Here is a 25,257-nt window from a genome sequence, read left to right on the forward strand (position 1 = left end):
GCATGTGGGGGTGGGGGCGCCCTGCTGCCCCATATATACAGCCCCTAACCAGGTCAGGCTCCACAGTTCTGTCCTGCACTCTGTCTTTCTGCTGTCAGGTAGGAGTGTGGAGCTGGAAGCCTTCCTCTGGGATAAGAGGCCCCAGGTTTAGAAAAGGACTTCTTAGGAATAGCAGGCTGCAAGCAGGGCTTCATGCAGAGTACTGGGTCTGGTAACTGAACACACATGTTTAAGTCTAAACATGTGTGTACATGCCCTGGGGTGGGGCTCATGTATTACTGGGGGATGTCTGTATCCATGCAGATGAGACCAGAATTCAATAGAGGGGTGTGCATGTGTGTGTGTCGTGTGTACAAGCATGCATGGTCTGACACATGGTGAGGGAGAGTATGTACTTTACTACCTAAGATAAAAAATACCAGGTGGGAGACAGGTGTTTATGATCACGCCTGAGGACAAGTGGCTTCATTTGGCAGTAGGCACAGGGGAAGAGGACGGCAGGGAATGATCACTGAGGAAGTGTGAGGTCTCCAGTGTGTAACTACCCGTGTCCACGCACATGGAGGTGTTTGTGTGCACATCCAGGAGTCACGACTGCTGCAGTGTGCGTACACTCTACACAAGGAGTTCACAGGCAGGTAGTGCGGCTGTTCCAGGTCTCTGTACACTCGACAGTGTGCAGCATGGGAGCCTGTTTATGCTGTACATATATTTAAGGGCACATCTATTGCTGAGGCATAAGGGCACACTGGAAGGGGGTGTGTGCTGAGGTACGTGAAGGAAAGGAGTGTGTCTGTGTGAGACGTGAGTGGCGGGCACACGCGTTTATTGAAGGACATGTGGAACAAGTTTGGCTATGCGATAGGTGTGTCTATGAGAGGATGCCCACAGGCACTCCCGCCTGAAAGTGTCCACAAAGACTGAGAACCAGATGAGGACAGGGTGGAAGAGAACTGGCTTTTGAGTCATAAGATTAGGGTTCAAATCCTGGCTCCACCACTTATTGCTATGTGTTCTTGGACAAGCAAACCCTGTAATCTTGATTTCCCCATCTGTAGAATGGGGTGAGGGTTGACTAAGAGAATGTACATAAAATGCTTTGGAGGCTGTGCAGCTCTGAACAAATGTGAGCATTTGTTGTTCATCAGGTGCCTCAAGGAGAGCAAGCTTCAGTAGATGGGTATAGGCAGGGGTGAGACCACCTCCCAGGAGAAGGAAGGGCGACCAGGGCTCAGGGCTGATTTGATGTCAGGAAACTAGAATTAGTGCTCAGGGGATTAGAAAAACAGTGTGATTGGAAAGCAAGAGAGGATAGGACCAGGGAAGCTGACTACCACTTCCCGCCTATTTGCAGCCCTAGGGGAGGGATGAGTGGGTGCTAAAGGGCAGAGCCAGGGAGCAGCAGGGAGGTGGCCCCAATACAGCCTTCACTCTCTCCATGTCCCCTGCAGGTTTGAGACAGCTCCTCTCATAGACATTTTTGAGAAGCCAAGGTAAGAAAAGCTGCATATGGGGTGTGGGGGTGGATTGTGCACGATAAAGAACTCCAGTTTCTGTGTGGCCTTGGGGAGAATGTCTTGGTGACCAGGAATCCTTACCTGTAACTAGTGAGGAGGCTGGGGAAGGACAAGGGTCAGAGACAGATATAGTCAAATTCCTGCTCCCAGGAGAAGCCTAGGACACTCCTTCCTTTTCCAGGAGAGCCCCGGGCTGAACAAAAGTCAGCATCCCCTCTGCCCAGACTGATTTTTGAGGCAGTCTCAGGTTAAGGGATAAGTTCAAGGGACAAGGGACTTGCCAGTGACTCCTCCTGACTCCGCTGCATGGTGCTAAACACTGGGGCTCCCAGTATACAGGAGAGCAGGGGGAGGAGAGCCAGCTCCTTCTCTTGCCGCTACAGGCACAGCCATGGGTGATGCAGAGATGGCAGCATTTGGGGCTGCCGCCCCCTTCCTGCGCAAGTCAGAGAAGGAGCGGCTGGAAGCCCAGACCAGGCCCTTTGACCTCAAGAAGGATGTCTTCGTACCTGATGACAAGGAAGAGTTTGTCAAGGCCAAGATTGTGTCTCGAGAGGGTGGCAAAGTCACTGCTGAGACCGAGCATGGCAAGGTGGGTGGCAGGGCTAGCATGAGAAGCCACCCTGGACAAACCCCACACCTTGTGTGGACAGAGATGTGTGTAACCAGGGTCCACCCCGCACAGACCTAAAGAAGGTCCAGTTTTTCCTTCCTCTAGGTAGGGATCCAGATCCTCCAAATAGCTCTTCTCATTCCCAATATCTAGTGTATCTTCTCTGTGATCCTGGGTCCTTCTCTCTCAAACACCATTGTCCTGTCACTCTCCCATCTCCTACCCCTGCTGAGGGAGGGCTGACAGTGGCTCTGCGTGTGGGCTGTTGCAGACAGTGACCGTGAAGGAGGACCAGGTGTTGCAGCAGAACCCACCCAAGTTCGACAAGATTGAGGACATGGCCATGCTGACCTTCCTGCACGAGCCAGCCGTGCTCTACAACCTCAAGGAACGTTATGCATCCTGGATGATCTACGTGAGTTCTCCACCTATGACATCCCTCTGAATCTGGTAGCTTCCTGGTCTGTCTGTATCTACCTTCTAGAGCCAAGAGTTTCTGTTCTTTGTGCTCATGCAGTCTTGCACTCTGTCCTAGTTCCTACATCCTTGGGTCAGTTCTAATACCGTGGGGACTGGCATTACTCAGATTTAGTGTATTCATAGATTTTCCTTTCTCCTCTTCCTTTCTTGGGATCTTTCTCTAACTCTAATGGCATCCTTCCCACTGGCAACTCAGTCTTCTTTTTCTACCCCTAGACCTACTCAGGCCTCTTCTGTGTCACCATCAACCCCTACAAGTGGCTGCCGGTGTACAATGCCGAGGTGGTGGCTGCCTACCGGGGCAAGAAGAGGAGCGAGGCACCGCCCCACATCTTCTCCATCTCTGACAATGCCTATCAGTACATGCTGACAGGTGACAGGCCCCAAGTGAAGGGTTTTCCTGGGGGCCCCGCAGTAAGAAACACACATGCTGTCTCTCTTCCTCCTCTGAGGGGTTTGGCAGCTGGGACAGGCCTGGAGAAGGGCAGGGGGGTAGGGATGTGGTGGGGGGGGATACCAAACAAGAGCATCATCCTATGTGGCTCCTGACCTTCCCTCCCCGTTTCCTCCTCACAGACAGAGAAAACCAGTCCATCCTGATTACGTGAGTGTGGTTCCTACCCAGTTCCCTTCCAGAATCTCCCTGACCCCAGCCCCATCAAGGTCCCCAGCTCCATCAGGGCCCCCAAGCCCTGTGCATAGCCCACTCTTTTTCCTCCACCTTCATGCCAGCTCCTTTTTCTTCTCCTGGTCTTACCTTTCCGCTTACCTTCTCTTTGCTCTCCCCCTTCCCTCTCTTATTTTCCCTCTCCAATCTTCTTCACCCAGTATCCCCCCACTTATCATTTATCCCTAAGCTCAGTATCACCATATTTTCTTCAACTCTTCTTTTTATCCCACTTTTCTTTCAGAAACCTTCTCTATTCTTTCAGCCCTACCCCTTTTTATTCAAAATGTCCCAGGCCTATCTCTTCTGATTGACTTCTCCCAACTAAAACTATGTTCCAGCTGCCCAAATCCAGCACCTTCTTGTGCCATTTTTCTGGTTGCTACCCCTGACCCTGTGTATGTCAGAGTACAGCTATGTTTGGGGTGCTTAGTACCCATCAGCTGCTGGTGTCAGGGCTCCCACTGTTGAGTAGGATCAGGCTTGTTGGCTTCAAGCAGTGTTTGTGCGCTGCCTAATAAGCCCCTGAATGTCCTGACAGCGGAGAATCCGGGGCCGGGAAGACAGTTAACACCAAGAGGGTCATTCAGTACTTTGCTGTTATCGCTGCCATTGGGGACCGCAGCAAGAAGGACCAGAACCCAAGCAAGGTAGACCTATTGTCCTCCAGAGTCCCATGCTGCAAAAGGGAAAGAGAACCCTCTCACCTGTCATTCTCCTGACCTCTGCAGGGCACCTTGGAGGACCAGATCATCCAGGCCAACCCTGCCCTGGAGGCCTTTGGCAACGCCAAGACCGTCCGCAATGACAACTCCTCCCGCTTTGTGAGTGGTCCCTGACCTTGGACTTGGGATTTGGGCCAGTCAAGGGATGGCATCAAATATGAACTTTCCCTCAACTCATCACTCCTCCATCTCTCCAGGGAAAATTCATTCGAATCCATTTTGGGGCGACTGGAAAGTTGGCATCTGCTGACATAGAGACCTGTGAGTGCCATGAGTCTACTAGGGCTCAGCCTTAGCTCATCCTCATTCTATCCATCTCTCCCTCTGTCTGTCTGTCTTTCTCTGAGTCTTCAGACCTCAGTCTTTCTCCCTCTATCTCAGTGTGTCTGTGGCATTAGGTCTGTATATCCACCTCTCTCTGAGACTTCCTCTGGTCTTTCTCCATCTCTGTCTCTGCAGGTCTATGTCTTTCTCTGAGGTTATTTCTACCCTGCCGGGTCTCTGTCTCCATCCCTACCTCCGTCTGTCTCTGTATGAATCTCTTGCTCTTTCTTTCCTTCTCTCCCTCTGCCTTTTGCTTGCTACATTTATCATTCATTTCTGTTTCCTTATACCTAAATCCAATAAACTTTTCTTTCTCTCTTTCTTCTTCCCTACTGTTCACAGACCTTTTGGAAAAATCCAGAGTTATTTTCCAGCTGAAATCAGAGAGAGATTATCATATTTTCTACCAAATCCTGTCTAATAAAAAACCTGAGCTTCTGGGTGAGTCAGAGCTACCAACTGAGACCAACTATCTCCATGGCAACCTGGTCCCTTCTGCTTGCTGCTGCTTGTTGGCATGTACTCGGTTTAGGGCACTCTGGATTCAGTTCTGGGGGATGTGGAGCCACATAAGCCCTATCTTGTGCTCCTATACAGGCCCTGTGCTGTGGCAAGCTGCCCAGTGAGAGCCAGGGGTTTGTGCCACATCCTAACCACATCTTCTTCCCATAGATATGCTGCTGATCACCAACAACCCCTATGATTATGCATTCATCTCCCAAGGAGAGACCACTGTGGCTTCAATTGATGACTCTGAGGAGCTCATGGCCACTGATGTAAGTGTGTAATGATCCAGTCCAGATGTGAGGGTATTGGTGGTGAGGGGCAAATGGGCATTCCGCTGGTCCAGGAGCAGAGCTGACAGTAGTTGTGTGTTGTTCATAGTGGTATAGACCTCCCTAAAGAGCAGCATGTCCCTATGGTCAGAGTTGTGCTAAGGTATGGGTGTGACAAGACAGAGCTGGCCAGTATTTGGTGTTCAATCAAACCAGAGAGGACTGAAAGCCACGGGGCAGAGAAGCAGACAAGCCAAGAAATAAGACATCAGTTAGGAAAGGAGGGAAGGAAGGGTCCTGATGATTCCATGAGCTGGGCAAGCTGTTAGACAAATACCAGATATGGACAGATATGGAAGGTCCAGGCAGGGAAGCAAGTGTGGGTCTTAGAAAAAGAGAAACAGTAGGAAACATGCATGGGTAACCCAGAGGCTCCCCAGAGGACAGATATGACCCCTAAAGCTTGGGCTGAGGCAGTCTGCCCTGTGTTGATACCTCTCATTTTTGTTTTGGAGTCACCACTGAGTATGGGAATCTCAAAACTCACAAAGTTTTCTCTCCAACTGAAAAGAGATCTCTCTTACCTGCCATACTTCCTTTCCTATGATCCACCAATATGGGGCCTTCTTACAGAATGCCTTTGATGTGTTGGGCTTCACTCCAGAGGAGAAGAGCTCCATTTACAAGCTGACAGGCGCCATCATGCACTTTGGAAACATGAAATTCAAACAGAAGCAGCGGGAGGAGCAAGCTGAGCCAGACGGCACTGAAGGTGGGGGTCTGGGATTCTGGGAGCAGCTGCGGAGTCACTGGAGGCTGCCTCTGCAGAAGAGTTATCAACTTTGCCACCCTGCCTTTTCTTCCCAGAGGCTGACAAGTCTGCCTACCTCATGGGATTGAACTCAGCTGACCTGCTCAAGGGGTTGTGCCACCCTCGGGTGAAAGTGGGCAATGAATATGTCACCAAGGGGCAGAATGTCCAGCAGGTGGGTCATCTTAAAAAAAAAATGGTGGTGAAGACTTGCATGGTGCAGTAGGAGCTTTGAAATTCACTCTTCCCAGTGGATCTGCTCACCTGGGTCTCTCCCCTACCTTCCAGGTGTCATATGCCATTGGGGCACTGGCCAAAGCAGTGTATGAAAAGATGTTCAACTGGATGGTGACACGGATCAATGCTAGTCTGGAGACCAAGCAACCACGCCAGTATTTCATCGGTGTCCTGGACATTGCTGGCTTTGAGATCTTCGACGTGAGTGGGGAGTGGGGAGAACAATAATGCACTCGTTTTCACATATAACAGGATGACCATCAACCAGTGCTGGGAAGGCAGTGGCCTTCAGCAGTGATGGAGGCAGTCATCATCCTGCCTTCAGGGGCGCTCCCTCCCTGCTCTCACAGGGGAGAAGACCAGCCATACCCCTCACTGGGCTGGACACAGCCCTGAGCTGAGCCCACTGGCCACTCAGACACCTGCCTATCTGACCTGGCTCTGCCCTCATTCCCCCTGCAGTTCAACAGCTTCGAGCAGCTCTGCATCAACTTCACCAATGAGAAGCTGCAGCAGTTCTTCAACCACCACATGTTCGTGCTGGAGCAGGAGGAGTATAAGAAGGAGGGCATTGAGTGGGAGTTCATCGACTTTGGCATGGACCTGCAGGCCTGCATCGACCTCATAGAGAAGGTGCAGCCTCAGCCTCACCTAAACTCTCCACTCACACTGAATGCCCCAGTCAAAATGGCAGCCCAATCTCTTCTGGGAAACAGAATCTGGATAACAGAAGAATTTGGAGCCCTAGTTTCCAGAGCTCCCTGTTGTCCTAGCCACCCAGTACAGGGTGACACCTGGGAGAGCTGAGTTCCCAGGGGCTTGAGAGTAGACAGAGGACAGGCACCTCCAGGACAGTCTCCCACACCACTGTGGTTAGCCACCCTGTCTTACCCATCCAAGGAGCAGAAAGTTTGAGGGTAGGGTGGGGAATTGTAAGAGTGCACCTATTTTCAACCCCACTGTCTCAGGGATCTGGGTGACGGGTGATATGTAAAGCACCCATAGCATCCACATTCCCAGACTTTCACAAAGGTCCCTCTGAAATCCAAGTCTTCCACTTTGGGAAGGCTTACACAGGTGTCAGCCAGTAGGTAACTATATTCAGAGCCGAGCCTGATACCTTAATGCCCAAAGGGGCATTTCCATAAGCAAATATGGACCCTACAGCAGGATCAATCTCCATCTGTATGAGGTATGCTCAGTGATGCTCTCCCCTCCACCCTTAGCCCATGGGCATCATGTCCATCTTGGAGGAAGAGTGCATGTTCCCCAAGGCCACCGATATGACCTTCAAAGCAAAGCTGTATGACAACCACCTGGGCAAGTCCAACAACTTCCAGAAGCCACGCAATATCAAGGGGAAGCAGGAAGCCCACTTCTCCCTGATCCACTATGCTGGCACTGTGGACTACAACATCATAGGCTGGCTGCAGAAGAACAAAGACCCACTCAATGAGACAGTGGTGGGTCTGTACCAGAAGTCATCCCTCAAGCTCCTCAGCAACTTGTTTGCCAATTATGCTGGCGCTGATACACGTAAGTAGAAACTGGAAACCAGGGGGCTTGAAAACAAGGTTTCTGGTCATCAGATGCAGGGCAGTTGCAACACCCCACCATTTCTGTGTCAGGCTGTGCCCAAGATTTACAGGCTCATTGAGATAGAATTGGGTGGAGAAACTTAGGCAAGCACAGTGAAGATCCTCCCCTGGAGGCCAATTACCAGCGAAGATGTGAACTAGAAGCTGTGACTCTTCACTCATGTCTTGACCTCCCCACACACCCACTTGTGCCCCTTTTCTTGATTATCCTTCCCACAGCTGTTGATAAGGGCAAAGGCAAGGCCAAAAAAGGCTCGTCCTTTCAGACTGTGTCAGCTCTGCACAGGGTAAGTGTGTGAGCCCAACCCCAGCCCAGCATGGTTCTTTCCTTGCCTTGTTCATCCTGATCCTTCCCATTCCCTGTCTCCTCATTCCATTTGTGATCCCACTCTTGGTCTTCTCATCTCTTCCTTTCCATTCTCTTTCTCTTCATTTGCTGGCCTCTTACCTTACTCAGTTCCCATCTCACCTCTTTTCTTCCCTTCCTGCCTTGCATCCCCTCTCTCTTTCACCATGCCTTTGCCTAACATTCCTTCATTCTTGTTAGCTCCTTGCATTCACTCCATCTCTCTTTCTCATTCTCCCTCTCCTCTCTCATTCTTACTTCTCTTTCTTTTACTTTCTTTATTTTTCCCTCATATTTTTTGGGTCACAGGAAAATCTGAACAAGCTGATGACCAACTTGCGCTCCACACATCCCCACTTTGTGCGTTGCATCATCCCCAATGAGACCAAGTCTCCAGGTGAGCCGCAGACCTCAGGACCAGCCCACTGCCAGCCTCACTGCACAAGAACAGGCCTTCTAAGTCATCTCCTAATCTCTCACTACAGTGCTTTCCAAATCACATTCTTCTCCTCTTGTCCCCCATGAGGTCTCATGGACCATCCCCTGCCCTAGTGTATCTTACATTTGGAATGTGTAACTCAGGGCAATGTGTAAGAGACTTTGATGGACATTACCTCATTAGTGCCATACAACCCCCACTGAGACTTATACAGATTGCTTACCCCTTTTTGACTGATAAAGAGATGGAGGCTCAGGGACCTGAATTTAAGGCTTGTCTCTGTTCTGATCAACTTGGTGGTCTTGGTCAAATCCCTTAGTCTCTCTGGGCTTAACCTGTCTGGGCTTAGTTTATTCTCTAGGAAAATGGAATATATCTGCTCTGGCTACCCTGTGGTAATAGACATTCACAATATAAAAACTGTGAAAGCTTTTGGTTATTCTCATAAGCTGTTAAAAATGAAAAGAAATTAAGAATCATTATAAACTGACCTGCTAAGGTTACCAGCTTTTAAGTGGCAGAGGCAGGATCAGAACTCAGGACACTTGGCACTTATTCCAGTGTTCTCCCCACACACTCCTCTACCCTCCCTCCTGCTGCAGGGGTGATGGACAACCCCCTGGTCATGCACCAGCTACGCTGCAATGGAGTGCTGGAGGGCATTCGCATCTGCAGAAAAGGCTTCCCCAACCGCATCCTCTATGGGGACTTCAGGCAGAGGTGGGTACAGGATGCCCCAGGGCTCAGGGAACAGGGGAAGCCTAGGCAGCCTTGGTGAGGAGGGAAGTCTGCAGGTGGCCCCAGATTCTGTGGGCAGACTGGATCAGTGCAGCCATGGGTGATTCTGGGCACCTCCTTCCCAGATACCGTATCCTAAACCCATCAGCCATCCCTGAAGGGCAGTTCATTGACAGCAGAAAAGGAGCAGAGAAGCTGCTGGGCTCCCTGGACATTGACCACAACCAGTACAAGTTCGGCCACACCAAGGTCAGTCTAGAGCTCCATGGGGTGGAACTGTAGGGTGTGCAGCCATCATGAGTGGAGCAGCTGGGAGTTCAGAAGGCAGACCCCTGATTCCTGGCTCCCTGCATCAACCCAAAGGCTGGAATCCAGGCTTTCTTTCTGTCTGGTCTTTCATATTTTACTCCAAGGTGTAGAATGAGCAGGTGATGGGTCCCTTGGGAGCTCAGCCTGGGTCTCCCACCCTCTTCCTCCACCCTAGATACCCTTTTCTGAGGCTGTGGTCCCCTTGGCTCTCCCCCTTGCCACAGGTGTTCTTCAAGGCGGGGCTGCTGGGGCTGCTGGAAGAGATGCGAGATGAGAGGCTGAGCCGCATCATCACCCGCATCCAGGCCCAGTCCCGTGGCGTGCTCTCCAGAATAGAGTTCAAGAAGCTGGTGGAACGCAGGTGGGAGATCTCAAAAGGAGGTTGCCAACCACCACAGGCTGGTTAAGGGGTGATGTCAGGTGAAAAAACTCACATTATCTTCAAACAATGAAACCAGCAGGAATGTCTCATAGGGACAGAGGGTGGACCTCATGGTCAGGGAATGGGACGGATGAGAAAAAGGGCCTAGGAGTCAGGGCCTCCTAGGGCCCTCCAGGAAGAAAGGAGGAAGGACCTCTCACCACCACTCTCGCTGGGCTCCTACAGAGACTCCTTGCTGATAATCCAGTGGAATATTCGTGCCTTCATGGGAGTCAAGAACTGGCCCTGGATGAAGCTGTACTTCAAGATCAAGCCCCTGCTGAAGAGTGCAGAGACAGAGAAGGAGATGGCCAACATGAAGGAGGAGTTTGGACGCCTCAAAGAGGCCCTGGAGAAGTCAGAGGCTCGCCGGAAGGAGCTGGAGGAGAAGATGGTGTCCCTACTGCAGGAGAAGAACGACCTGCAGCTCCAAGTGCAGGCGGTGAGACTATGGGCTACTGTTGGCTCTTTTACCCAGCTCTGCCTGCACCCTGCACCTCCCTACCCAAGGTCTCTTCATCTTGTTTCCTCACAGGCAGAGGACTCTGGAATCAATGCTTTCAAAGACTTCCAAAGAGGCCCCTTGATAGAAGAAAAGGGAAGGGGCATGGGGAAGAATTAACTTTTAAAACACAGGCTTTTCACCTGGGTTTATCCTGGATCCACAGCTCAATAATTTTGTGACTTTGGGCAAACTATGCACTATCTTTGAGTCTCAATGTCCTCATCCTTAAAGCTGCCCATGTCACTACATTATAAATATATAAAGTTATGTATATTTATGTAGTTCCCTCCCTTCAGTGGAGGGGACCAGAGGAAGAGGGCCAGATGAAGAGACTTACTATTTTCTTTCCTCTGTTCCCATCCCCCAATATTCCCATTACATTGCACTGGAATTCTTCTCCTCCCATCCTTCTGAGATTCTTCTCAGAGGGGGGATGTTCTGGAGCTCCTATAGTGATGGCTGAGCCTCTCCCTCCTTCCACCTGCTACAGCAAAGACCCCACCCACTGAAAAACCTCCCCTCTGTGTCTCACCTTCAGGAACAAGACAACTTGGCTGATGCAGAGGAACGCTGCGACCAGCTGATCAAGAACAAGATCCAGCTGGAGGCCAAAGTGAAGGAGATGACTGAGAGGCTGGAGGACGAGGAGGAGATGAATGCCGAGCTCACTGCCAAGAAGCGCAAGCTGGAAGATGAGTGTTCTGAGCTCAAGAAGGACATTGATGACCTGGAGCTGACACTGGCCAAAGTGGAGAAAGAGAAGCATGCAACAGAGAACAAGGTGAGGGCAGCTCCCTCTGGTTTCAGCCTGGGTCTCCTCAGGATTCAAAGACCACACTAACCTTAACCAATGACAAGCCATTCAGGGGATCCTGATACAGTGTGGTCCTTGACATTGGAGATCTCCAAAGATGTCTCCAGGCTGGTGACCCTTGACCCTAAAAGGGATGGGGTTCTTGGTTGACAGGTGAAGAACCTGACAGAGGAGATGGCTGGGCTGGATGAGATCATTGTCAAGCTGACCAAGGAGAAGAAAGCTCTGCAAGAGGCCCATCAACAGGCCCTGGATGACCTCCAGGCTGAAGAGGACAAGGTCAACACCCTGACCAAAGCCAAAGTCAAGCTGGAGCAGCAGGTGGACGATGTGAGTAGATTGATTGTCACAGGGCCTAGATATACACGTCCACTGGTGTTTGTGTGTGTGTGGTGGTATTGGAGAGTGCTCTCTTTCCTAAAACCTTTCTAGAAGGGAGCTGGGGAATCAAAAAGGGGGAGGGTGATCAAATGTTAGTTATGTAGCTCATCTCACTGATATGATCAACAGTTGATGTGGACTTCCTTATTTCAATTTAGGTTCAAGTCTAAATATCACTACCTTCAACCACAGGATTTAGAGGGTTATCTCATAAGAACACAATACATTTCTTTGGGAATTTTTGAGGCTCCTCAAGGAGAATCTCCAGACTTCTAATATTTTAGGCAGTTTCTGGCCCTCAGAGATCATTGTTTCCACAGATAGTTCTTTGTGCATATCTCTGTTGACTCACTTGTTACTCTGACTTGCCATTATTGAAGTATCTGTCACATTCATAGGACTGGGCTGCTTTTAGTCAGTAACTTGAATTTATTCAATTTTGTTTCTGCAGTGCTTAGCATGGTCCCTGAAACCCAGTAGGTGCTTATAAGATGCAGAATAAATAAATGTAGCTTAGGTATTTCAGCCCATAGTCATTCATTCAATTATTTATCAGTTACTGAGCATCCCTATATGCTAGGTACTCTCACAGCTCCCTGGTAACATTGGGACTGCGCTGGGGAAGCTTTCCCAAGTACTGGATGTCTCTTGGGATCTCCTAACCCCAGAGTGACTAAGCTTTTAAACCACCAAGTCAAGATCTTGTCCTCGTGAAGCATACCAGTCCTTCTCTCCACCAGCTGGAGGGGTCCCTGGAACAGGAGAAGAAAGTGCGCATGGACCTGGAACGAGCAAAACGTAAGCTGGAGGGTGACCTGAAACTGACCCAGGAGAGCATCATGGACCTGGAGAATGACAAGCAGCAGCTGGATGAGCGGCTGAAAAAGTAGTGTGTTCCCCTCCCTGATGCCTTTTATCCTCCCCAGCCCAGCACCCTATTCTGTGAATGGCAGTCTAAGCTGACCCAAGACCTCCATCCTCAGAGGCAACAGCCTCATGCAGCTTCAATAAGTGGGTGCAAAATTGTGGTTAAAGCCTCCAGGAAGAATGCTTTCCTCCCCAAGACATGCACTTCAGGGCCCAGCAGTCCTCACTGGAAAAGAGTCTAGCTTGAATTCTTCAAGCTCTTTCTTTCTTTTGGGCACTTAAAAGGGGCAGAAAATAACAGCTTGCCCCCTTTACACACAAGTCTTTTTGGAGACCGGCTGTTAACACGAAAGAAGGCTCCACAAAGCAGCCTCTCAAGAATGTTCTTTTAGGTCCTTCACAGACAACCCAGAGCACAGAGAAATGGGTCAGCCATCACACTTGAACTGTGCAGAGTCTGGGCCATTTCTTTTGTTCTGATGAACTTGTGGTCCTAATTGTTATTGCAAGTTCTTCCAAAATGTATAATTCCACTTTCCAACTTGGTAAACAGTGAACCTGCAAAATATATGTGGATACTCAAGGATTTTCTGGTACTTTACACTCAGTCCTTTGAAAGGCTTTGAGAATCATCATGATCCATATCCTCACTGGGCTATGTCTGCCCAGGAGGCTTCACACCTCCCCAGGCACAGTGTTTGTGGAATGAGGGAGTATATGATCTCATTGATCCTCAAATCACCTTTTAAGGATGGTATTTTTAGCCCCAATTTACCAAAGGGGAAACAAAAGTTCAGAAAAATAAACCAGGTTTGAAGTAAGAGTGACAGAAGTAAAGACCATTGGAGCTAAAAGGGGTCTTTGGAACAATCAGACCAACCCCCTTATTGTACAGACCAAAGAGGGAGAATCCCTCAGAGCCCAGGTCCTGTCGCTCCACCGCCAGTGCTCTTCCCATTACATTTCCTGCTGGGCTTCAGTCCTTCAGCAGGTGGACCCTCCATCAGCCCTGGAAGCTGTTTTCTAATGAAATCCTGCTGTTCATTTATTTTGCTACCATTTCCAACCACTGGTGAGCTCTCCTGGAGTCCAAACGGCCTCCCTATCCTCACCTTCCCTCCTTCCCCACAGGAAGGACTTTGAGCTGAATGCCCTTAATGCAAAAATTGAGGATGAGCAGGCCCTGGGCAGTCAGCTGCAGAAGAAGATCAAAGAGCTTCAGGTAAAGTCTGGGATGCCCAGGGTGTATACTGGACTCCCTGGACTGGTTCTCAGCTTCCCAACTCCCTCCTGCAAGCTGTCTTCTCCCTAGCATTATAGGTGATTGCTATGGGCCCATGAAACGGGACCCTGAGCTATCATAGTTCCCCCATGGAACACCTCCATGAGGGACTGGGTGATCCAAGGATGGTGTAGGAAGAGACCTTGAAAAGCTCACAGGTCTGGGGGACAGAAATCTTGGCTTCCTATTTTAGCTCCGGATTAGCTAATGACAGTGGGGGAGCCTGCTCCAGATCTCTGGGTCTCCATGTCCTCCCCTGTTACCTGGTAATTTTAAGATCCCTTCAGCCCTGATGGTCTATGACTTTGGTTCTTATTCTAGAGCAGACATTGTTAGGTTTTTAGTTGCCTGGTCAGACAAACATGGCTCTCTCATTTTAACTTGTATTATTTTTCCCACCAAACTGATCCCTAGAGCACAGGTCTCTTTGTCCCTCTTCAAGAACAAGCTTCAACCACTTTCCTTTCAGTAAAGAGAATGTAAATGTTGTGGCCTGAAGGAAGGCTAACTCTGCTGCCTAAACCATATCCCCCAAATCCTTTTCTTTCCATACCTCCACTGGTAGAACTAAACTGACTTGCTGTTCCAGATGGGCTGGGAGTCTTCTGGAGCAGGGGGAGGGGGTTCTGATGGAGAGTTCCAGGCAATGTGTCTGAGCTCTTAGTATCTGGGCCTAGGCACGCATTGAGGAGCTGGAGGAAGAGCTGGAGGCTGAACGCACGGCCAGAGCCAAGGTGGAGAAGCTGCGCTCAGACCTGTCCAGGGAGCTGGAGGAGATTAGTGAGCGCCTAGAAGAGGCTGGCGGGGCCACATCTGTACAGATTGAGATGAACAAGAAGCGTGAGGCTGAGTTCCAGAAGATGAGGAGGGACCTGGAGGAGGCCACACTGCAGCATGAGGCCACGGCAGCAGCCCTGCGCAAGAAGCACGCTGACAGTGTGGCCGAGCTAAGCGAGCAGATTGACAACCTGCAGCGTGTGAAGCAGAAGCTGGAGAAGGAGAAGAGTGAGTTCAAGCTGGAGCTGGATGATGTCACTTCCAACATGGAGCAGATCATCAAGGCCAAGGTGCTTAGTCTGCGCTTAGCCTCTTCCCTCCTCCAATTCCCTCCACGCACCTCCACATTCTGCCCATGTCTCCTCCTCTGTTCTTTGATGGCTGTTTTCTACTTTTCTTCTTCTACCGAGTTCTCTGATCTCTCCTTCCATCCATGCTTTCCCTCTTCCTTCTCCTTTAATTGCTACCAGTACACCCCTGAAAGTACCCCCTACAGCCATTGTATGACTCTCCTTTGTCTCTCAGGCTAACCTGGAAAAAATGTGCCGGACCTTGGAAGACCAGATGAATGAGCACCGGAGCAAAGCTGAGGAAACCCAGCGTTCTGTCAATGACCTCACAAGCCAGCGGGCCAAGCTACAGACTGAGAATGGTGAGCATCACCCCAGCCTTGGGTAGACACACACACACATACCTCTCCAGAGAATGGGGCCTGAGAGTTAGGAAAGGGGTTGGGAGCGAGAGGAGTGCCTGGCATTTAAGAGTTGGGTGTGCTTTGGTACCTTTCCAGGTGAGCTGTCCCGACAGCTGGATGAGAAGGAGGCGCTGATCTCTCAGCTAACCCGAGGAAAGCTCACCTACACTCAGCAGCTGGAGGACCTCAAGAGGCAGCTGGAGGAGGAGGTTAAGGTGAGGTCTAGACTCAGGCTACTGGCCCCCCGCTGAGGGTGGCCTTGTATCCACATCATTTCCTTTCCCCAGACTAGGGTGGCTGTTTGTTCATTATTCTCCCAGAATTCCAAAAGGAATAATAGCCTAGACCCTACCACATGCCTCTTAACTCTAATCCCTAGGCTGAGGCTTTCTGCTGCCATTCCTAGAAGGCTATGGGGAAGGCCAGGGGCAAAGGGTGCCTGTGGGTTCTAGATTAGCAAGGCAATTTGAAACTAGAGAAAAAAATTCCACTGAAGCCTATTCCTACAATTTTGCTGGGCTCACAAAAAAGGGGAAAGGCTGTGGCTTTTTTAAAAGGCCAGGCCTCAAATTCTAACCTGCCTCTTAGAGCCTGGTGATCTTGGGGAAATCGCCTAACCTCTCTGAGCCTCTGCCTCCTGTCTTCAAAAGGGGGTGAGGATGATAATGCCTGCTGCAATGAGGAGCACAGGGGTGATGGGCATGAAGCTTCCTGGAAATAGTGTAGGGCTGTATGGGTGGACTTTCTTATTAGTATTCAGTAAACCATTCTTGGTCCACGGGGGATTTAGAGATAGGTGACCCATGGAAAGGCTATTGAAAGTAGGGTGAGGAAATGGGCAAGGCCTGACATTGCTTTATGGAGAAAGTTGAGCCCACTCCTGGTGTTCACCTCCCCAGGCAAAGAATGCCCTGGCCCACGCACTGCAGTCAGCCCGGCATGACTGCGATCTGCTCAGGGAGCAGTATGAGGAAGAGACAGAGGCCAAGGCTGAGCTGCAGCGTGTCCTGTCCAAGGCCAACTCAGAAGTGGCCCAGTGGAGGACCAAGTATGAGACAGACGCCATCCAGCGGACAGAGGAGCTCGAGGAGGCCAAGTGAGTCCCAGGCAGCCCGCCTCTGTCTGGGGCCCCAACACAGACAGGACATAGTGCAGCCCGATCCCCAGTTGATTGATCGGCCACAGGGGATGGATGCTTAGCTAAGTTTTGACAACACAGGAGGACCCTGCCCTGGCTCCATCTCCTTCTCCTCTCAGGGAAGCTTTTTGCTCGCGTTATGTTTCTCATCCGAATATAAGACGAACAAAAGGTTTGTCTGAGGGCAGAGTGCTCCCTCCTGGAGCAGGGTGCTGTGGTGGGGGAGGTGGGGTGGCCTGTAGAAGCTCATATGCCCTCCATGTCTGCAGCCTAAAGGCTGGCCCAGGGTTAGAGGGATGCCACCCAGAAGGCCCTCCTGGGTGCTGTGCTTCTTCATACCTTGCCACCAAATCTCTCTGCCTGCTCAGTTCTCCTCCCCCTGGGGCCCATCCTCAGGCTGCTCCCACACACTTCTGAATTTTCAAGTATTGTTTGCCAGAAGACTCTTGTCATTTCCTCTTGTCCAAATCCACACTCTCCATCTTCCCCATCCTCTCCCCTTACCCCCATCTCCTGGGGCAGGAAGAAGCTGGCCCAGCGGTTGCAGGAAGCTGAGGAGGCCGTGGAGGCCGTCAATGCCAAATGCTCATCACTGGAGAAGACCAAACACCGGCTACAGAATGAGATCGAGGACCTGATGGTGGACGTGGAGCGCTCCAACGCAGCAGCCGCAGCCCTGGACAAGAAGCAGAGGAACTTCGACAAGGTGGGACTTGGTGGGGGCTGCAGCCAGGGGGCAGGCCAGGGGTACCTGCATCAGTGTGAGGCCAGGAACATCCTCCTTAGAGGCAGGGAGGAGGCTGAGCCCAGGCAAGGGTCCTGGGCAGCCTCTGGAGGTGGGGGCAGGACTGCACACTGAGCCCCAACCCTGTCCCTGCAGATCTTGGCCGAATGGAAGCAGAAGTATGAGGAGTCTCAGTCGGAGCTGGAGTCCTCACAGAAGGAGGCTCGCTCCCTCAGCACCGAGCTCTTCAAGCTCAAGAATGCCTATGAGGAGTCCTTGGAGCACCTGGAGACCTTCAAGAGGGAAAACAAGAACCTTCAAGGTGTGCTAAGTCTTGAGGATGGGAGGGGTAGGAAGAATGCCCCCTTCTTCAGCACACAGGGCCACTAAGAGGCATACCCTCTCCAATGGACCAGGGCAGTCTCTAACTGAGTTGTTTGGCTCCTCCTACAGAGGAGATCTCTGATCTGACTGAGCAGCTGGGTTCCAGCGGAAAGAGCATCCATGAGCTGGAGAAGATCCGCAAGCAGCTGGAGGGAGAGAAGCTGGAGTTGCAGTCAGCCCTGGAGGAGGCAGAGGTGTGGGGGGGGGGGCGGGAGGGGGGGGAAGTAGAGCTCTAGGCTGTAATCCTTGTTGTCTCCCTTTTGTCTGATTTGTTCACTGTTACATCCTCAGAGCCTAGAACAGTGCCTGGCACATACTAGGCTATCAACAAATATTGTACAATGAATGAACAGGTCACTCAGTTTACTTTGCACAAACATTTTACCTATTACATCTTAGAAAAGATTTCCTGTTTTCACTTTCCTCCCCTGCCTCCGTCTTTGGGATTTTCACAAGTCTGTGCCTAATTGCATTTGTTTCCTTGGTAACAACTTCCTCTTCATTTTCCTCTTTGTCTTTATTGCTAGCTCTTCTCTGAGGCCTGAATCACCTTCTATTAGGCCTATTTTTTCTTCTAAATTCTCTTTTCTTCTTCCTCTTGATGTTTCTTTGACTGAACCACTTACACCATTCTTGAATTCACTTTATATCTGTAACTCATGGACAGATCCCTGCCCTCGCCACATGCCATGACTCTGCCTCAACCCTCTCACCCCCGCCCCCAGGCTTCACTGGAGCATGAGGAGGGCAAGATCCTTCGGGCCCAGCTAGAGTTCAACCAGATCAAGGCAGAGATGGAGCGGAAGCTGGCTGAGAAGGACGAGGAGATGGAGCAGGCCAAGCGCAACCACCTGCGGGTAGTGGATTCGCTGCAGACCTCCCTGGACGCAGAGACACGCAGCCGCAATGAGGCCCTGCGTGTGAAGAAGAAGATGGAGGGTGACCTCAACGAGATGGAGATCCAACTCAGCCATGCCAACCGCATGGCCGCTGAGGCCCAGAAGCAACTCAAGAATCTCCAGAGCTTACTGAAGGTACACGGTGACTCTTGGGAGTAGGAAGTCAGCTCTCCAGAGGGCAGATGGCCTCCACATGGCCAAGTTGGGTGGTGGTGTCCCATCACAGCTCCAGATCCCTCCTGCCCCAGGGCCATTGCAGAGACAACCCACAGGCTCCTCCTAAGCAACCACAGTGGGTTCCCCATCAGCACCCAGTTTGGTGTAACAACTTTCTGATGGGCCCAAAGGCCAGCTGCCTCTCTCATGACCAATCTCCTAATTCACAGGACACTCAGATCCAGCTGGACGACGCAGTGCGGGCCAACGATGACCTGAAGGAGAACATTGCCATTGTGGAGAGGCGCAACAACCTGCTGCAGGCTGAGCTGGAGGAGCTGCGGTCTGTGGTGGAGCAGACAGAGAGGTCTCGGAAGCTGGCTGAGCAGGAGCTGATTGAGACCAGTGAGCGGGTGCAGCTGCTCCACTCCCAGGTGAGCGGTTCTCCTGGTCATTCCTGGAGGCAAGCACAAGCTGCAGGACCCAGCATGTGAGGTTTGGAAGCTAGTCATGGATGTGCAGTGCTTTTCATGCTCTACCCACTCCTACCCTCAGAACACCAGCCTCCTCAACCAGAAGAAGAAGATGGAAGCAGACCTGTCGCAGCTTCAGACTGAAGTGGAGGAGGCGGTGCAGGAGTGCAGGAACGCCGAGGAGAAGGCCAAGAAAGCCATCACAGATGTAAGTGCCACCACCCTGCCCGCCTGCTCCAGACCAGCGTTTCCTTGCTGGGCCATGAGTGTGAGAGGACTCGGCCACACCACGTCTCACTTCTCTCCTGTCCACAGGCCGCCATGATGGCGGAGGAGCTGAAGAAGGAGCAGGACACCAGCGCCCACCTGGAGCGCATGAAGAAGAACATGGAGCAGACCATCAAGGACCTGCAGCACCGGCTGGATGAAGCTGAGCAGATTGCCCTCAAGGGTGGCAAGAAGCAGCTGCAGAAGCTGGAGGCCCGTGTGCGGGAGCTGGAGAACGAGCTGGAGGCCGAGCAGAAGCGCAATGCAGAATCGATCAAAGGCATGAGGAAGAGTGAGCGGCGCATCAAGGAGCTCACCTACCAGGTGCGGCTGCTCTGGGGCAGGTCCTCTGCATTATGGCCTGAAGCCAGGGTGACAACCATCCAAAAGAAATGAAGTGTTCTCTGTGACCCTCCTCCAGGGCAAAGGATGGAAGTGTAACCCCTGGAAGCCCATTTTCACATCACCGACCCTGTCCTATATTCAGTGTTCTCTGGCATAGAGGTCAGTCCCTGGGATTACTGTCTGAGAGCTTTACCTCATCATTCACCCTCAGCCTGTCTGCTGGGGACACACACAACACTCCAGGCGGAGCTCAGCCTGCACAGTGTTACCAGAAAGCAAGTATGTGGCCAAGCTTTGGCCTGACACCATCACCACCAAAATCCATCAAAAACATGCCAAAGCCATTCAAACAAATCACAAAACTTTTCAGTTACACAAGGAGATATAGACTTTAGATTCCATGGTGTTTTCTAGAATAGATCCTCACTTAGATTTTGTTTCTGTCCAATCCAGAAAGTCACCATCCCTCTACGCACGTTTGTCCTTAATCTTGATCAAGTCTATGTCATTTCCCTGCAGACCAGGAGATCCCATCGCACCTTCAGTCCCAGAGTCACTGCAAGCCCCTGCTGGGCTCTAGAACTGTGAAGTTTGCCCTCTGGGGGGTCCCAGAACCTCCAAAGGCCCGCTCCCCAAAACAGCACACACACACACAATTTTCCTCATGATTTCTAGAGTCCTATCAGCTCCCTAACCCTTTCTTGAAACATACCAGCAAAAAAATATTTATACTTTTTTGGGCCAGATGAAAAGTTATAAGGATAACACAAGTGTTTGGTGAGGATCAGAAAGTAGAGTAAAAATGTCCAGTGGGGGAATGGGGCATGCCTCCTATGACTGTGCTGTCCTCACTCCTGACCATCCCTGACCCCCAGACGGAAGAGGACAGAAAGAATCTGCTGCGGCTGCAGGACCTGGTGGACAAGCTGCAGCTGAAGGTCAAGGCCTACAAGCGCCAGGCTGAGGAGGCGGTGAGTGACCTTTCTGGGGACTGAGCCTGGAGGAAGGACACCGGAGCCAGTGCTCAGGCTGGGAGGCTGAGAACCCCAGGCCCCCTCTCACCTAATTCTCCCCCCTGAACCCCCACAGGAGGAGCAGGCCAACACCAACCTGTCCAAGTTCCGCAAGGTGCAGCACGAGTTGGATGAGGCGGAGGAGCGGGCAGACATCGCTGAGTCCCAGGTCAACAAGCTGCGGGCCAAGAGCCGTGACATCGGCACCAAGGTGGGTTCCCTACCCCCAGGCAATATCTGTCAATGGCCCCCATCAATGCCCAGACTCAGCCCCCAACACAAGGATGCCTTCTCTTTATTCATCTGCCCCAACTGAACTCCAAGGCCCTGGAGGGCAAGGTGATTCAGTCCTCTGTGATTTCTAAGATTCTTCCAGCTCTCACTTGCAATCATTTTGCAAATCCCAGCCTCAGGGTGGTCAGCAACCCGAGAAAACCCTACTTCATCAGTATACCCAGTATGCTCCAGTTTCTCCCAGCTGCTAGGCTCCACTTCTCTTTCACCTTGTTTTGACCTACAACCTTGCAATGCAAACTTAAAGTGGACAGGCCAAAGCACCCCTTGTCCTCACCCACACAGCTCCCTCTGGCGGACCCCAGAGCCCTACCACTCAGAACATGCCCTCCACCCCGATCCTTAGGACATATCTCCCACCATCATGGGGCCCCTGTCAGGCCACACAGCAGTTCTCCACCCCACTGAGTGCCCTGTCTCCCCTTTGTTTTCTGTGCCAATCCCTACCCAACACCCACCTAAGTTGGACTTTATTTCCTTTCAAAGGGCTTGAATGAAGAGTAGCTTTGCCACAGCTTCTTGATCTGCTCAGCCCTGAGGGTGCCAACAGAATCCCAGTCCTAGAGCCTGTAAAACAGCCTTTTTGAAGGAAGCATAATAAAGCAATTTTCCTCAATGTGAAATTCTACCTCTGGACTCTTCTTCACTGCCTGCCACCCACAAGGACACGCATACCGGGGTGGACACAAAAGTGAGGGGAGGAAGGGCAGCTTCACAGGCTGGACCAAGGAGGTGCCCCCAGGGAGCCTGTAAGGCTCTGAGCACCCCCAGTGCAACAATGCCTGTGCTCCCCTTCACCTCCTCCTCAGAAGCTGACACCTCTCCTCCCAGCCCTCTCCCTGGCTCATAGACACTCAAAGTTAAAGAGATTTAGGAAGACTCTTAAGACTTGCCTAGAGCATGTGAGCCACTCTGCTGTGGACATATGTCCCAGCTCTGATCAACGCTACCCCACCACCATCAACAACAACACCAAGGCTGGGCTGGGGGCGGAGGGTTAGTGTGTAGGATACCCTATGAGGTATGACCCACTGGACAGGTATGGTACTGAGCCCCAAGCCCAGTCAAAGCAGGTCTCTGAGAGGGCACAAGGTCTTGCAGCTGTAGCCCACTACCCTTCCCAACACAGCCACCACTGTCTCCAACCACCCACAAAGGCCAGGCCCCTCTCCCCACTTCACCAGCAGAACTGTACCCTCAGCCCACCTTCCATCCGGGCCCCTCCATCCAGGGTGCTACTTTCTTCTCCCTTGTTTCTTCCTGCTATAACTTCCTTTCACAAGACCCTCCTCATCTGGGTTTGCTGGAAGGTGGGGGAATCTTTGGTCCATTTATGACAGGCCATCTTTAGAGGAAGCAGGCAGATGAGGGACTGGGAAGAGACATGTGTGAACCAGACTCTGGGGGGAAAGGAGGAAGGGACAAATCACTGAAAGGCCGGGAGGAAAAAGCAAGCCCCACTCAAGCAAAACCAGCCCAGAACCCTGGAGTCACTGCCACACCTGTGCTGCTTAGCAAGGCCTGGGACTGCGGACCATAGAAGGCAGGGGCTCAAGAGGCAATGGGACTGTTGGCCTCCTATTGGAACTCCTGAAGCCTTGGTTCACCCCTGAACTGAATCTCCCCAAGCCTACCGCACACAGCCACTCCCAGCCAAGCTCCCACTCCACCCCACACTCTGACCCTGAGCTCTGAATGCAACAGTCAGAGTGAAGGCAAGGTACCATCCCAGGACTGAGGGATGCCAGTGTTAGATTACAGGAGGGGAAGAGACAGGGAAGAAAGGGAGAAGGAAAGGGCAAAGGAAAGAGGAGAGAGAGACCTGAGGAGAGAGAGAGGGAGCGAGCTCAAGAAACTGGGGCACAGGAGGACCAGGGAAACCAACAAAGAGAAAGACACAGGAAGTGAGGAGAAAAGGTCCACAGCCCCTCCCACCTTTCTCCTCATAGCTTTCTCCATTCTTCCACCCTAGGACCACTTCTTTTCCTAGGAAGGATTTGGACATCAATGAGGAAATCAGTAGGGAAAAGAGAGGGACACACTTGAAAAGAGAGATACAGGGGACACCCAAAGAACCTAAGTTCCTAAAGCAGAAGACAGCAGGATCTGGATGCTGAGAGAATGGCAGACAATAGCGGGTGTGAGAGAGGACTATCAGCTGAGCCACAGGAGAGGAGGGTGCTAAGAGGGGATGGAAGAGGAGAAGGGAAGGTGAGCCTTGGACAGAGGAGCCAGAAGAGCTGATGGGGGTGATCCTGGACCAAGGAAAGAATCCTGGGTCACCTTCAGATGCAAGGAAAATCAAGAGAGCTGAGAACAGGGAGATTAGAAAGAGGTCAACAAAGACCTTGGAGAAAGATGTGGAAGCAGAGATGAGACAGGCAGAAGGACAAGCAGAGATCAGTCTCAAAGAAGGCAGAGACGCATGAAAATATAGGCACGTCAGACCCCAAGATAGACAGAAACATGGCACAGGCCACATCTGACTTTGAGAAAGGGAACAGGCAGAGGGAAGGGATTGTCGGACTCAGAGACAGACAAAGATACAGGGAACCAGGCAAAGAGAGGTGACTTGGTGCCATGGATCCGGGCCTTACCTCTTCATCCCCTCACCTGTGGCAGGAGCCTCCATCCCGTGCCCTCACACTCTAGGACTGCCAGAAGAATGAGGAGCTGCTTCGGAAGGAGCTGAGAGAGGATGGAGAGCATGTGTGGGTGTGAGAACCAGGGGAGTAGAAGGGGCCGAGGAAAGGAAGAGGAGGGCAAACCAGACCACAGAGGGGGCAGAGCCCTGGAACCAGGTTAGCCCCTTCCCTCCTCCTCCTTCCATAGGACACAGCAGGAACTGCCTGCCACCCCTCACCCACCTCTCCACCTACATTGAATCTGGCCTGCTCAGAACAAAGGGTTCCCTAAGGACAAAGCCTAATCTTTGTCACCTGGACCGGACCTAGCCTGACCTGCTGTTCTCAGCCCCTTATCATATCCCCAGGGCAATGGGAACCAGGCGTGAGGCACTGAGCCAGGACTAACCCCCCAGCTTGCACAATGGGGCCTCAAATGACCTAGAGCTGGCGACAGGTGGCCTGCATTCCCTGGGGTAACAATTTGACGTATGCACCTGCAGGAGATGGAAATGTGGGCTTGACTCACAGGTCATTGGATATAGGATACAAGTCATCTGGAGACAGATGTATATTCCTGAGTCTGATAATGGGGCAGTGGAGGGTCCTAGGGAGTTGGGGACCTTGAGAGAGAAGCCTCATATTTAATGGAAAGCTCTCCTACCCAGAGAAGCTGACCCCTGTCTGTCCTACCCACCTCCACACTCTAGAGCTATATTGAGAGGTGAGAGTAGATGGAGTGGAGGGGGGGCGGGGGAGCTGGGAGAGTATTCTTGGGTGTGAGGGTGTAGGGGAAAGCCAGAGCAGGGGAGTCTGGCTTTGTTTCCTGAACACAATGTCCACTTAGTCATAACAGTCACGGCTGCTGAAGACCTGACACCTACTGCTTTTGAGAGGTGGCATTAGTGGAGGCTGGGGAGGGAGACCTTGAGGGCCTGGGGCACTTGGGGACACCATGAAGAAGGGCATGTGAATATGAGCCCCATTAGGTTGGAAGGGGCACCAGAGTTCTACCTGGGAAGGGGTGGCAGACTACAGAGCTCCACCCCCACCCCCACCCCAGGCAACAAAGAGCAAAAGGCCCAACTGTTGTAAATCTCCAGGCCTGCCAGGCCCCAGCCAGCCTCAGCAGCACCTGCACTCTCTGGCAGTCCAGAGAGGCGGAAGGGAGCAGCCCCCCACCACTCTTCCCTCAGGCCCCAGAGATTAATGTCTCCTCGCTGCACCCCCACCAGGAGCAAAGGGTGTCAGTTGAGGCAGGGAGTGTATGTGTGCAAATGTGTGTGTCAGTGTACATAACAGCAAGGAGGATAATTTGCAAGATTAAGTTTATAAGTGTGAAAATTCTACATGTGTGTGGCTAAGCATGGGTGTGGACGTGTGGTGGTCAAGTTTGTATGTAAGGGTCCTGGACTGTCGGTCTGAGTACAGATCTTCTATGGTAGCATAAGGGAACGCCCTTTCCCCTGTTTGAGAGGTTGGATGGTGGGCAATGTATCAGAAGCATGAAGGGAGGGCCTGGGGGCTCCAGATATGTCCCCAAGGCAGCACAGCCTCAAGTCCCCAAGAGGACACCTGCATGAAAATTTGGGGAACAGAAGGTAACAAGACACAACCTT

At 51.7% G+C, this 25,257-nt stretch overlaps 2 protein-coding genes across 8 annotated transcripts in view; one reads left to right on the plus strand and one right to left on the minus strand.

Moving 5' to 3' along the window:
• NGDN (neuroguidin) overlaps positions 1–23,798 on the minus strand; it is a 78,797-nt gene extending 54,999 nt beyond the window's left edge. For 3 of the 7 annotated variants that reach the window (XM_053654865.1, XM_053654861.1, XM_053654860.1), the window contains exon 1: positions 23,612–23,798. The gene's annotated coding sequence lies outside the window, so the exon portion shown is untranslated. Of the gene's footprint in view, positions 1–5,686; positions 5,751–16,963; positions 17,000–23,611 lie in introns of those variants that run through there. The other 4 variants (XM_053654864.1, XM_053654863.1, XM_053654862.1 and 1 more) reach the window with 4 other exon arrangements.
• Positions 74–21,642, plus strand: MYH7 (myosin heavy chain 7). Its single transcript, XM_037129394.2, has 40 exons — positions 74–98; positions 1,452–1,493; positions 1,901–2,109; positions 2,402–2,545; positions 2,827–2,983; positions 3,187–3,214; positions 3,819–3,927; positions 4,009–4,101; positions 4,200–4,263; positions 4,669–4,767; positions 4,999–5,102; positions 5,736–5,874; positions 5,970–6,088; positions 6,202–6,351; positions 6,613–6,783; positions 7,377–7,686; positions 7,968–8,035; positions 8,404–8,491; positions 9,136–9,253; positions 9,397–9,520; positions 9,805–9,941; positions 10,188–10,443; positions 11,045–11,287; positions 11,474–11,650; positions 12,442–12,587; positions 13,700–13,790; positions 14,528–14,917; positions 15,153–15,279; positions 15,418–15,536; positions 16,221–16,417; positions 16,982–17,165; positions 17,340–17,505; positions 17,637–17,761; positions 18,293–18,601; positions 18,853–19,056; positions 19,178–19,303; positions 19,411–19,686; positions 20,583–20,678; positions 20,797–20,931; positions 21,501–21,642. The coding sequence occupies exons 3-40, from the start codon at positions 1,909–1,911 to the stop codon at positions 21,516–21,518; spliced, it is 5,808 nt and encodes a 1,935-aa protein (XP_036985289.2). The 5' UTR covers positions 74–98; positions 1,452–1,493; positions 1,901–1,908; the 3' UTR covers positions 21,519–21,642.
• Positions 23,799–25,257: the final 1,459 nt, after the last annotated feature.

The sequence above is a fragment of the Artibeus jamaicensis genome, unplaced genomic scaffold, assembly GCF_021234435.1.
Source record: "Artibeus jamaicensis isolate MK-2021 breed Jamaican fruit bat unplaced genomic scaffold, CSHL_Jam_final contig_887, whole genome shotgun sequence".
Taxonomy (NCBI): domain Eukaryota; kingdom Metazoa; phylum Chordata; class Mammalia; order Chiroptera; family Phyllostomidae; genus Artibeus; species Artibeus jamaicensis.

Excerpts from the sequence above, each read along its gene's own strand:
- MYH7 (XM_037129394.2), top strand. The coding sequence starts at position 1,909 with ATGGGTGATGCAGAGATGGCAGCATTTGGGGCTGCCGCCCCCTTCCTG. Across the intron at positions 13,791-14,527 it reads AGAAGATCAAAGAGCTTCAG|GCACGCATTGAGGAGCTGGA; the intron begins GTAAAGTCTGGG and ends ATCTGGGCCTAG. Across the intron at positions 17,762-18,292 it reads CAGCCCTGGAGGAGGCAGAG|GCTTCACTGGAGCATGAGGA; the intron begins GTGTGGGGGGGG and ends CCCCGCCCCCAG.